The following is a 13,735-nucleotide window of genomic DNA, read 5'->3' as shown; positions in this document are numbered from 1 at the left end:
ACTCCATTATTGTGGTATCATGGGATCACCAGGATGGGAGAAAGGGAACGAGATGGTTCATAGTCTTTTTACATCCAGCAATTCCTATGTTTAATCTGTCAATCTCACCACAACAAGAAGCTCACACCTTGAGGAGGAGGTAAAGTTGAAAGAATGTCTGTAATGTGTTGTGTTGGGAAAGGTGCTGCTGCTTTTTAAAGGGTTGCTAAAGCCCTCAGCTTCCTTTTGGTGCTTTTATTACACAAGCTCTTCCCTGCACGGTGAACAAAACAGCTGTGTTCGGCTCCCTCTGAGGGGCTGAGGCGCCTGAGCAGGTCTCTTGAGCCTCATACTCCCACTTCACACTTCTGCAGAGAGGACAGCCCTTAAGGCAACTGATGAGAAGAGACCAGGGAGACAGTGGAAGCAGTTACCTGGACCAACTCTTGGGCCTCTCACAGCAGTCATTGTAACAGGTGGGGAAAGGGAGTTCCGAGGCCAGTTAGCTCTCACTGGGAGTTAGCTCATTGCCCTGTGCTGGGGGCCTGCAGGATCAGGGAGTAGAGTGAGGCTGCCCAGCTCTCTCGCCCTGGACTGACTGCTGTCGGTGGGGGTGTTGAGTCTGGCTTGGCTGCAGCACTGCCAGAGCTAGACTGTGGAACGTGTCTGACCTCTCCAAGTGGACAAGATCAGAGCTACAGGAACACTGAGCACTGCAGCACATGCTCAGTCTACACACACACACACAGACACACACACACATAGACCCCGTGTGGACCTGGTGTCAATGACCTTTGCTGCTGCTTGGTATTGTTTTGAATTCTCTAATTTGGTAGTTACATAGGATGGGTATATGCTGCAGGCCCTCTTTGTGTGTGTCTGAATGACACTTCAAATAAATAATAAACAAATAAATAAATCATCTCAACTTTACTCCATTCTGTCTCATTGTGTCTATGCCGGGGACATTGTCAATTCTCCAGGATCGTTCTGGACACAGCATAGGGATATTAAACACAATTGTGTGTTTATTCCACTCTGAACACGTTTGTTTACGAGTTATAAAAATATTGGAGGTAGGAAAAGGCAGTTTGACAGTCAAAATCCTCCAAATGCATAACGGAGAGTCTGTTTGCTTTTTACTGGGCATGTGGAGCCTGGGCCCCATGAGAATGGTCGTCTCTGGTGACCAATCGCAGAAGCGTGTGGGCATGGTGGACAGAGGTGAGAGGTCATGTGTTGAAACCTCCAGTAATAAGTCAACTAGAGTTGCCTTTAGATCGGTGGTTTATAATTCAGTACAAATAATCTCATTAGAGTAGTGACTGAATCACACCCCCATCCCCCCACCTCACTTCACCAACCCAAAGTCTGAAATGAGACATCAGCCACAAGCTGGGCTGCTGCAGGCTGACTGTCCCTTGATTCAACTCAGTCCTCACAGCCAGTATCCCCACTGGTGCTGTGGAGATTCTTAAATTCAATGCAAAGCTCTTACTAAGAGTTCAAACTCTGTCCTTTCACCTCTGGGACCTGGTCCAAGATTGTTGCACGTTCCTAATTGATCCCATCACCCAGTATAACGTGGCTGACAATCGTCTGGGAACTCACTGCTGCAGCAGGGCTGGAGCTGTGCTCCTAAAGGAGAGAATGTTCCATTTTTCATTCTGATCATCCCTTACTCTTAAATACAAACACAAACTGTGATCAAAACCTTCGGCACAGTGCAATACATGCTTGGATTTCTACGCTGCTGTGTTATAGAATCATACACGGCATAGAAGGAGGCCATTCAGTCCATCAAGTCCATGCTGGCTCTCCACAGAGCTATCCAGTCAGTCACAGTCCCTTGCTCGATCCCCGTAGCCCCGCACGTTTATTTCCTTCAAATGTCCATCCAATTTCCTTTTGAAAGCATTGATTGTCTCTTCCACCACCCTCATAGGGAGCAGGTTCCAGATCATTACCACTCACTGCGTAAAAAAGTTCTTCCTTACATTCCCCCTGCATCTTTTGCCCAAAATCTTCAATCTGTGACCCTTAGTCCTTGTACCGTTCATTAACGGGAACACTTTTTCCTTGTCTAACTTATATAAGCCTGTCATAATCTTGTCTACCGCTAACAAATCTCCCCTCAATCTCCTTTGCTTTAGGGAGAACAACCCCAGCTTTTCCAACCTAACTTTATAACTAAAATCCCCCCAACCCTGGAAGCATTCTGGTAAATCTACTCTGAATCCTCTCAAGGACCCTCACGTCATCCTAAAGGGTGGTGACCAGAACTGGATGCAATACTCTAGTGGCCTAACCAGAGCTTTATAAAAGGTTCAGCATATCTTCCCTACTTTTGTACTCTATGCCTCTATTTATGAAGCCCAAGATCCCATATGCTTTACTAACCACTCTCTCAATATGTCCTGCCACCTTCAAAAATCGATGCACATGAACCCTCAGGTTCCTCTGTTCCTGCACGCTCTTCAGAACTGTACCATTAAGTCTATAGTTCCTCACCCTGTCCCTTCTGCCAAAATGCATCATCTCACACTTGTCTGTATTAAATTCTCTCTGCCGCTTATCTGCTGATTCTGCTCGCCTATCTATGTCCTGTTGCAGGCAGTTCATATCATCCTCATTGTTTGCCAAACCTCCATGGTATCATCGGCAAATTTTGAAATTCTACTCTGTATTCCAAGAGCCAAGTTATTAATATATAACAAAAAAAAGCAGTGGTCCTGGCACTGACCCTTGGCGAACACCACTGTCCATGAGCCTCCAGTCTGGAAAAAAACAACCATTGACCACAAATCCCTGTTTTCTGTCCTTGAGCCAATATTTTTATCCAATTGGACACTGACCCTCCGATTCCATGAACCTCAGTTTTGTTGCTGGTCAAGATCTGTGAGTGTGCAGGGAAAAGGTTAGTTTTTGAACAATCGCAAATCACTTAAAGCACTTTGGGAGTGTCGTCACAGTTGTAATGTAGGACATACAGCAACCAATTTGCACACAGCAAGCTCCCACAAACAGAAAGATAATAATGACCAGATAATCTGCTTTAGTAATAAACAGCGGAGGTCACCTGTTCTTCTTCAAATAGTGCTCAGCTTTACGTCACATCCGAAAGACGGCACCTCCAACAGTATAGCACTCCTTCAGTATTGCACTGTAGTGTGTGCTGGATTATGTGCTCAAATCACTGGAGTGGGACATGAACCCACAAGCTTCTAACTCTAAGGTGAGAGTGCTACCACTGAGCCAACAATGCCCCAGAAACTTTATTTGAAACACAAAACCACCAAACAATGGAGGGCAGGGAGGGCAAGATGACAGTAACACTTACTCCCAGCCAGACCACATGATCTACCCCCCCCCCAACTCAGAACACCAGCCTCTCTCTGCTTCCTGGATCCTCAGTTTTAGTGGCCTCTTGCACTCACAATGAACCTCAGCTGAACTGGACCCTGTCCCTCCTATCTGTAACTCCTGGCTCATGATGTGACAAAATAATGAGCTTCTGGATCAGCGAGTACCCCCAATACAATCAGGTTTATTGGAAACAGACATGGTGGAATGATGCAAGTCTTGGGTGACTGTTGAACAAGAATCACTGCATTGTTACAGGCCCAGTGGCTCAGTCCCAAGCAGGGAGCCACACAGATCGAAGAGTCCTATGTTCACACTTCGATTTGTGTGTGCACGGGGGTGAGAGCCAGAGTCCAACCGCCTCATCACGAGCTGATACCCTATTCTGGAAACTGCATATATAGCCAAGATAGGGTTGCCCACTACAGTAAATATCTCACCAACACTCACTGCCCAGGTTCTGTCACAAAGGGTGGGCACAGGGGATGAGGTAATGAGGAAAGTCAGTGGCGATGAATCTGTGTCCTCAGCAGGAGGCAGAGCCTTGAAAGCGGAAGGGGAAAATGTTAGCTAAACTTGTCCTTGGAGCATCCCAGTGTGTTCTCCACTTCGAAAGATTAGATCCAAAGTTTCAGGAATATCCCTCCCTTTAAATGTTTCGGCTCAAGACGCACACACACTCACACAGACTCATACACATATTCACAGGCACACACAGAGAAACACACACAGACACTCACAAACGGACACACATACACACAGAGACTTATACACACATACACAGGCACACACGTACATATACACAAACACACATATGCAGACACTCACACAGATACACTTTCATTAATTACTTCACATATAATGAGTTACTTTGACCCACAGTGAGTTAATATATGGTCACATCACTGCTATTTTACACATAACCAGGTCCCTCCTTCAGCAATGGATGACCAGTTAGCTGGTTGTTGATGAAGGACTGTTACCCAGGACACTCTCTGTTCTTCCAGTAGTGCCACATGATTTACAGCATCCACCTGGAACAGGCAGATGGGGCCTCGGTTTCACAGCTCACCCGAACGACAGCAGCTCCAATGATGTGTGGGGACAGAATAATATGGGGACATTTAAGGTGAAATAATTAATCAATTATGTACAACTAACAAACTAACCTCGGAGCTGCAGAGACAACTTATCAGAAATGACTTCATAACTTCAGGGCTGCAGAGGCAACTTATCAGCAGAAACAGACTAACAAGCAGAAACTAACGGGGCAGCTGCAGACTGCTTAATAGTAGCCTATTGTACAACAATCAGCCTAACGGTTCACAAGGAGATAAGGGGATGGGAAACTAGAGTAAGAAGTTAAAACAAATTGACAAGGCAGTACCCCAATCAGGCCCCGACACCAAGAAACTGCAGAAGTTTGTAAACCAATTGGGAACAAAGAGTAGATGTTACTGATTTGTATGAATAACTATAATACGGCTTGATTTGGCACAAAAGGTGGGTTAGTTCAGTGTGTGAGTTGCTTTTAGTTTTAGGTTAGTTCAGTGTGTGAGTTGCTTTTAGTTTTAGGTTAGTTCAGTGTGTGAGTTGCTTTTAGTTTTAAGTTAGTTCAGTTTAGTTCAGTGTGTGTGTTGCTTTTAGTTTTAGGTTAGTTCAGTGTGTGAGTTGCTTTTAGTTTTAGGTTAGTTCAGTGTGTGAGTTGCTTTTAGTTTTAGGTTAGTTCAGTGTGTGTGTTGCTTTTAGTTTTAGGTTAGTTCAGTGTGTGAGTTGCTTTTAGTTTTAGGTTAGTTCAGTGTGTGAGTTGCTTTTAGTTTTAGGTTAGTTCAGTGTGTGTGTTGCTTTTAGTTTTAGGTTAGTTCAGTGTGTGAGTTGCTTTTAGTTTTAGGTTAGTTCAGTGTGTGAGTTGCTTTTAGTTTTAGGTTAGTTCAGTGTGTGTGTTGCTTTTAGTTTTAGGTTAGTTCAGTGTGTGTGTGTTGCTTTTAGTTTTAGGTTAGTTCAGTGTGTGAGTTGCTTTTAGTTTTAAGTTAATTCAGTGTGTGAGTTGCTTTTAGTTTTAGGTTAGTTCAGTGTGTGAGTTGCTTTTAGTTTTAAGTTAGTTCAGTGTGTGAGTTGCTTTTAGTTTTAAGTTAGTTCAGTGTGTGAGTTGCTTTTAGTTTTAAGTTAGTTCAGTGTGTGAGTTGCTTTTAGTTTTAAGTTAGTTCAGTGTGTGAGTTGCTTTTAGTTTTAAGTTAGTTCAGTGTGTGAGTTGCTTTTAGTTTTAAGTTAGTTCAGTTTAGTTCAGTGTGTGAGTTGCTTTTAGTTTTAAGTTAGTTCAGTTTAGTTCAGTGTGTGAGTTGCTTTTAGTTTTAAGTTAGTTCAGTGTGTGAGTTGCTTTTAGTTTTAAGTTAGTTCAGTGTGTGAGTTGCTTTTAGTTTTAAGTTAGTTCAGTGTGTGAGTTGCTTTTAGTTTTAAGTTAGTTCAGTGTGTGAGTTGCTTTTAGTTTTAAGTTAGTTCAGTGTGTGAGTTGCTTTTAGTTTTAAGTTAGTTCAGTTTAGTTCAGTGTGTGAGTTGCTTTTAGTTTTAGGTTAGTTCAGTGTGTGAGTTGCTTTTAGTTTTAGGTTAGTTCAGTGTGTGAGTTGCTTTTAGTTTTAAGTTAGTTCAGTGTGTGAGTTGCTTTTAGTTTTAAGTTAGTTCAGTGTGTGAGTTGCTTTTAGTTTTAGGTTAGTTCAGTGTGTGAGTTGCTTTTAGTTTTAGGTTAGTTCAGTGTGTGAGTTGCTTTTAGTTTTAAGTTAGTTCAGTGTGTGAGTTGCTTTTAGTTTTAGGTTAGTTCAGTGTGTGAGTTGCTTTTAGTTTTAGGTTAGTTCAGTGTGTGAGTTGCTTTTAGTTTTAAGTTAGTTCAGTGTGTGAGTTGCTTTTAGTTTTAAGTTAGTTCAGTTTAGTTCAGTGTGTGAGTTGCTTTTAGTTTTAAGTTAGTTCAGTGTGTGAGTTGCTTTTAGTTTTAAGTTAGTTCAGTGTGTGAGTTGCTTTTAGTTTTAGCTCAGTTCAGTGTGTGAGTTGCTTTTAGTTTTAGCTCAGTTCATTGTTAAGTTTTCTGAAGATGTAATAGTTAAGTACTGCAATAAAGTTTCTTAAAGCTAGTCGGACTTCGTCTCTCTTTATGCAACTAATGGGATCCAACAACTTGGCGTAGTCGGCAGGATCGCTGGAGGATAAAGACCAAAGCACTGGACATAGGACCTCTATCGGCGCCCCGGAGGTAAGGACTCCTCTTTACGCTAAAAGTCCTTGGTAGTTGTCTAAATTTCGGTCCCCTGCCACGCGATCCCGAACTTGGCGGTATTTGACGGAAATACCTTTTCTTGTGCGGCTCGAGACGCCTTTATAGACGTCTAACTTGGCGGTATTTAACGAAATACCTACTTGGCAGAAAAGCCTGACTGCTCGAGACCTAGCTCCCTACTCGAATTGATAAAATGACTGACGAAGGCAACTGACAGTTACCTAATACTGCCAAAGGTGGGCGGGCCCCACCTGATGTTCACGAAGATGAAATACTTTGGCAGTTGAGAGAATATGTAGAGCAACAGTTTAATCTGGCTAAAACGTACACTGAAATTGGGCAAAAATATGGCACCTCCCTGGGACAGTGGTCCCTGGAAGATATAAAGAGAGTTTGGGTAAGGATAAAGAATGGACCCAATGGTCCTTGGCCGATAAAGGCCAGAGGGCTCCATGACAAAGTTTTTATGGCAGGGTGACATAAAGGACTATGTTTTAGAGTAAAAACAAGTTACTGTGTCTTTGATTTGAATGTGTGAATGTTGGAAGCTTCCATGAATGAATTGAATGTCCCTGGGATGCACAGCTTGTGTTCTGCAGAACTGACTGTTGTTAACTCTTTGTTGTCTGGCTTTGATGTTGAAAGCATGGGTCTATTAAGTTGTTTGGAATTGAATGGGTGAGGAAAGTGATTGAGTGTATTAATTTCAATTTAAGATTGTGCACCCAGTAATGGGATATAAAATTGAATTATATTTTAAGTTAAAGTTTTATTTTTATTTTAAAAGTTGGTTTTGCAACTGTGAAAAGGCAAGGTACAATTTTCTAAGATAAGCTTCAGCCTTGAAGGTCTGAAGATGTCTGGCGAAAATCCAATTTGAAGTTTAAAACACTGCTTTAATTGGAAACTCTGCTATTGCTTTATTTTGCAGTCTAAACTTGAAGATATGTTTTACTGACTGTTTAAGTAGCAAATGTCAGGAATTGGATATTGGTTTAAGGGAGAGAAGGATAAACAAAAGAGATATAGGAACGAAATCCTGTTTAAAGTTTGTGTAAGGAGTTGGAGTTAAATCTTTCTTTTGTTTTAAGAATGTTAAATAACTTTTCCTTTAGTTTTTGGTTTTATTACAGGCATTTGAAAAGGTGCCTGAAGAAAGAACAAGAAAAATGATGTAATTTACATATCTTTTCAAAAAAGCACGTGCTATTCTGTTCTGTGTGTAGTTAATAAGTATTATAAGTTAATAAGTCTGGGTTAAGTTTATACTATTAAGGTTAATTGACCTGTTAAGTTGAAAAACTGGAAATGTCATTTGTGGCCACAATAAACTTTCAAGTTTATTATGTCAAGTTTTGGAGGAGTCTTCAGTTCTGGACATAAGACTCGTTAATATAACATTGGCAGTTTTGATTTTAAAATATTTATTGCTGTGAATTGGAATTTGGAATCATCTTTGTTATAAAGAAATCTTGGCATTAGAAAACTCTTACAAAAGATGCTAAAAATTTGAAAACAATTGCAGTTTGATCTAAAATGCTGTCCTTCCTGATGGAGATGCTTTCCTTTGAAGTTGATGATGTTACTAATGATTTTGTTGTTTTCAAACCTTAAGGATACCAAAAGGATTGAAAAAAGTTTAAAATGGAGTGTAGTTTTTTTCGATCAGAAAAAAAGGTTACGTAAACTGACGCAGCTGAGGAAATTAACCCCGCTGCAGCTATTATTTTTCCATTTAATCCACCACACAACAAATTAACCCATTGGGCTCAGGGGCAGAGCCACAGTGGATTCTTTGTGTTTTTTAAAGCAGGTGACGGCAGGTTCCAAGGCCATGTGAGAACTGATGTCACAGCAAGAGATCCAGCAGCTTTGAGAATTTAAGAACTTAATTGCAGACATCAAATGTCACAGCATCTTTATCAATGAGACAAAGTGCTTGAGAAGGAGAGATAGTTGCAAGCACTTCTGTCTTTAACGTACAAAAAATACCACCAAGTCTGAGCATAAGAAATTGGAATCAAACCAAATTTAATTGCTATGAGTGGTTATTTAAAGCACTCAAAGGGAAATTTATCTGATATTTAAGAGGGCAATCAAAGTTTTAGAAAATAAAAAAACAAAACCGTCTACGTGGTTTACTGTGTTGGACATTAGCAATGGGTTCTGGTCCATTCCGTTGGCACAACAGTGTCAATATAAATTTGCGTTTATGTTCAAAGGACAATACATCTGGACGTGTCTCTCCCAGGGATTTTATAATAATCTATCGATATTCCACCTTCCTCCAGAAGGTCCGAGTGAAAGTTAAGCTGAAAATGGCACAGATAATGAAGGAAAAGATTTCTTATTTGGGAATAGTAATAACACAGGGAAAGCATGAGACAGAGCAAAAGTGAGTGCAGACAATCCTCGAACTCCCCCTCGCGCAAGATATGAAAGCTCTAAGATAAAAAAGGAAAGTCCCTATTCCAGGTGTTATATTAAACAGACAAGAAGCACCAGCCCCCACGGTTACCCCCACATCCGAATTACCGACGAGTAAGGTTACGACCCAGCAGTCACAAGTGACTGGTCTCCCTTGCCCTGCCTTAACTGCAGAACCAGAAAATGGATTTGCGATAATAAAAACTAATAAAATTGTATATCACAATATAAAGCTTGAGTTGGTACCGGTAATATTGAATATCTCAGATTGGAGGCAAATTGATGCGGGACATGTACCAGTTTGGATCAATGACACCCAGTTGGAGGACTTAACTAGTCACATGAATGATAAAATTACCAGGTGCCAACTCAGAAAACTTAAGGTATGGAAAGGTCAGGAATGTGTAAATACAGGATCTATGAGTATTGGAGTAGTGTTGGGAATACCTGTGATTCTGAGAGATAAGTTAGGGATGCAATTACATGAAGTAGAAAATATAGGGATGATAAGGGGAAAAGATTACATAAAATACTATGATAGGGTAATATATGTTATGGAAATTGGAAAAGAGGTAATTGGAACAACATTGTCTGAGTGTAGTCTGGAAAACCAGGTGGTCATATGTCCTCATATATAAAACAGCAGAATCAAAATGTGGATTTAATGCCACTGTAAATTGCACCATGGAGACTAGGAAAGCATTGTCAGGGATAACCTGTGTGGCCTATATGGGAAAGGGGAGATATTGCTTAACCACCACAGCGAAGGAGTACCAGTATGGACGTAAACTGACTTGTCCGGTGAGCAACAGTACATTTTGGTTCAACCCACAAATACCAACCCGAGTAGGGAAGATGGAGTTGGTAGAGATACATAAACGAAAGATAGAAACGATAACTGTGACAGAAAGTATTAAGGAAGATTTGACAAATTACCTCCGGGAATATGAATATACTATTCAGCCATTGCCCACATGCTTGGGTAAAGAGAGACAGCAGTGAGAAGTCATTGCTGTAGTGCACTACAATTTGGAACAACAGTCGAAGATGCTACAAGATGAGATTGACGAGATAAATGATTCTACCTGGCAGGAGGACTTATGGAACTGGGGGTCAAACATGCAGATACACCCCTGGTTTAGAATTATCTCCCATGTCCTAATAGTGGTTTTGGGTATCATGGTGTTATATGTGACCTACTTGATTTGGAAACTTAAGAAATTAATTAGGCGATGTAAGAGGATGTATGAACACAGGTTGGACAGCTACCCGAAAAAGCAATTAGTGTTCGAACTTGCTCTAGGGAAGGAGAGACAAATAGTTATGCCATAAAAGGGTAATTGTATAACGTTTTCATATATACTTAAAATGAATTAATGAATGATCAATGTACTCTAAGAATGAAATTGTATTATGTTTGTACAATCGATTATGTAGTAGTGATGCTTAAATGAAATTGTAATTGTACAAGTGTACCACCTTTTATGTTGTAAACAAGTAATTGAAGCCCCTGCAAAACTTATGCCTTTATAGAGCTCCTGCGGGCCCCTCTTGTGGCACAAGTAGGCAACGTATTGAGTGTGATTCCTCCGGGTGTTGAAGGCTGTTTCTAGACAAGTAGAGACCATTAAAGGCACTTAGGTGGGATCAAGGGAATGATTCTTAAAAGTGTTTGAAGAATCAAAGGGGGGACTGTGGGGACAGAATAATATGGGGACATTTAAGGTGAAATAATTAATCAATTATGTACAACTAACAAACTAACCTTGGAGCTGCAGAGACAGCTTATCAGAATTGACTTCATAACTTCAGGGCTGCAGAGGCAACTTATCAGCAGAAACAGACTAACAAGCAGAAACTAACGGGGCAGCTGCAGACTGCTTAATAGTAGCCTATTGTACAACAATCAGCCTAACAGTTCACAAGGAGATAAGGGGATGGGAAACTAGAGTAAGAAGTTAAAACAAATTGACAAGGCAGTACCCCAATCAGGCCCCGACACCAAGAAACTGCAGAAGTTTGTAAACCAATTGGGAACAAAGAGTAGATGTTACTGATTTGTATGAATAACTATAATAAGGCTTGATTTGGCGTGAAAGGTGGGTTAGTTCAGTGTAAGTTCAGTGTATGTGTTGATTTTAGTTTTAGTTCAGTTCATTGTTAAGTTTTCTGAAGATGTAACAATTAAGTACTGCAATAAAGTTTCTTAAAGCTACAGTCGGACTTTGTCTCTCTTTGTGCAACTAACAGGCAGATGGGGCCTCGGTTTCACGGCTCACCCAAAGGACAGCAGCTCCAATGATGCATCACTCGCTCAGTTCCGCACTGAGGCCTCGGCCTAGATTGTGCTCCAATAAGTAACACTTTCCAGCAGTGGATCAATGGATAGTCATCAGAAACCCTGGTGTCCCTCCTCCACCCAACCCAGAGAGAATCACCTTTTAACTTAGAAAAACGTCCCAAGGCACTTCACAGGGGACAAAATTAGACACTGAATATCACAGATATTTGGATAGATGGCCAAAAGATTGCTCAAGGAATATTTGGAAGAGTATCTCAAAGGAGGAGAGAGGTTCAGGGAGGGAAGTCCAGTGCTTAGGGTTTAGACAGCACAAGGCAGGGTTACCAATGAAGGGGTGAAGGAAATCGAGGATGCGCAAGAGGTCAGGATTGGAGAAGCACAGAGATATCAAGGGGGTAGACTGGATGTGGTTAGAGATAGGGAGTGGCTAGAGAGGTACAGGATACTGAGGCATCTCCCACCCCTGCCTGCGATTGCATAACTCAGGACAGAACGAGGATTGAGCCTCGGCCTCTTCTGATTGGTGTGTCTGATTTGCAGTCTAGAGAAGGCAGGTCCCACTGCCCCACGAGCAAATATTCTCTCAGGTGCAGTAATTTTGTTTAAATAATAAAAGTGAATCTAGTGAAAAATGGAAATATTATGAAAAGTTGAGAACCATTAGACAGCAGCAGTGATTTTCATTTTCAAACATTGCCTTTGAGAGTCCCACAGTGACTACAGACACAGGCAGGCTGATTGGGAGTCAGTGAGTTTCAGAGGACAGTCCTCACTGAAACCTTGCAAAACAGGTTACAGCTGCCCACCCAAACCCACCAACTGCAAACTGGCTAACAAGCTGCCCGATTCTGGCACAAAACCAACCCTGTCCTGCTGAAACAGCCCAGAATCAGAGCTTCATCCCTCCATCAATCATTTAAATGGTGTCCTCCCCTTTCCATCTCTGCGAGACATGGATAGCACCAGGTCACTGGGTCACGAAAGACCGCCCAAGATTTGTTGTGGATGGCCTTCCCGACCCTTCAATACTGATCTTGGGGCAACACTGGTGAAGCTTAGCGGCATCTGCTGCTTTGCAGCCGGCACTGAACTGGATTCAGATACTGTGGCCAAAGACGGACACTGACCGCTGGTGACTGGGAAAGAGGAATTGAGGAAGTCATACTGAACATGACAATTCAGGGCACTGGGTATTAACAGGATGAGCTGGACTGTAGATGACCCACCTGTCCTAGAAGGGAATCCCTTCCGCACCATCTGTTTTACATTAGAACCTCAGTTACTGACCAAAACTGCAACAAGCTGCACAAAGAGCTCGATACATGAACAATAGCTCAACACGGTGACAAACAGGGCAGTGTTAGTGCCCCTGGGTCCATGAGAGTAGGAATTACTGATGGGCTCAAAAAGGCAAAGGGAGTTCATGTGTTTGATGTTTTAATGAGAGCTGGGTCCCGTTCTCAAGTGCACAATTTTAGTGATACCAGAAACTGTTATATTAAAAATCTCACCATAAAGAAAAGTGATTTTAGAAAGTTTTCCCCATCATCATGCTCGACATAATTATAACACACGAAGACTGGAATACAAGGCTGTGCTCGGACACAGACACAGGTCTCAATCTGATCACAAGCTTAAATAAAGTGACTAGAAACCCAACCTTTCTAGCTCAGTCAGCAACACTGGAGGAGTCCCAGGGGAGGTGAAAAAAAATGTCTCAGACGAACTTGAGAAGAAAAAAACTGTGACAAACCAGTGTTCGAGAGAGTGGCAGAATCACCAAGACTGTAACACTCAGCAGGAAAAACCAGAGCACCAAGGTTATTGCAGAATCTAATGGTCGACTGCAGAGGCAGTTCTAGTTGTGTCTCAGCTCACAGGGGAGGCAGAGTCTCTGTAAACATTGTACTGATGGGTACAGTTCAGTTCCCTTAACACCAGATCAATTGGCCATCAGACTATTGTGCAAAGTAACAGAAAGGGGTGAAGAGGGTGTTGGAGTAACTGGGGGTCAGTTACATCAGTCCTGGGTGTCTGGAAGGGCTGCGGTTAGTTATGCAGGTCCTGGTAGAGCGAGCTCATCGTGCTTTGGCCAAAGATGAAAGCTCCCATACACACCATGAAGATCCCGCACAGCACTAAGGCCCACCAGCTGGAGAGAGACAGAGAGACATCCCATTAGAGAACAAAAACTCATCCAGACACAGAGAAACCAGAATAAAATATAAGGTAAAAAATGATCAAGCAGACAAAGAAATGAATGGAGTCACCCATCGAACCTCCAATATATCCCATCTTTTGTCAAAGGTTTATCCCTCTCTCCAGTGTAGATCAGATAGGAGCAACAACTCCTCAGATACTGAAGCAGTCAGTCTGTATCCGCATGCAGCAAGACCTGG

At 41.9% G+C, this 13,735-nt stretch overlaps 1 protein-coding gene across 3 annotated transcripts in view; it reads right to left on the bottom strand.

The window, feature by feature from the left end:
* Nucleotides 1-8,014: 8,014 nt before the first annotated feature.
* slc38a7 (solute carrier family 38 member 7) overlaps nucleotides 8,015-13,735 on the bottom strand; it is a 63,884-nt gene continuing 58,163 nt past the window's right edge. For all 3 annotated transcript variants that reach the window (XM_068049808.1, XM_068049809.1, XM_068049810.1), the window contains exon 11: nucleotides 8,015-13,488. In XM_068049808.1, the coding sequence (XP_067905909.1) occupies nucleotides 13,386-13,488 (103 nt within the window). In that variant the 3' untranslated portion in view covers nucleotides 8,015-13,385. The remainder of the gene's footprint in view (nucleotides 13,489-13,735) is intronic.

The sequence above is a fragment of the Heterodontus francisci genome, chromosome 17, assembly GCF_036365525.1.
Source record: "Heterodontus francisci isolate sHetFra1 chromosome 17, sHetFra1.hap1, whole genome shotgun sequence".
In the NCBI taxonomy this organism is placed as follows: Eukaryota; Metazoa; Chordata; class Chondrichthyes; order Heterodontiformes; family Heterodontidae; genus Heterodontus; species Heterodontus francisci.
This window is presented reverse-complemented; position numbering and strand designations above follow the sequence as displayed.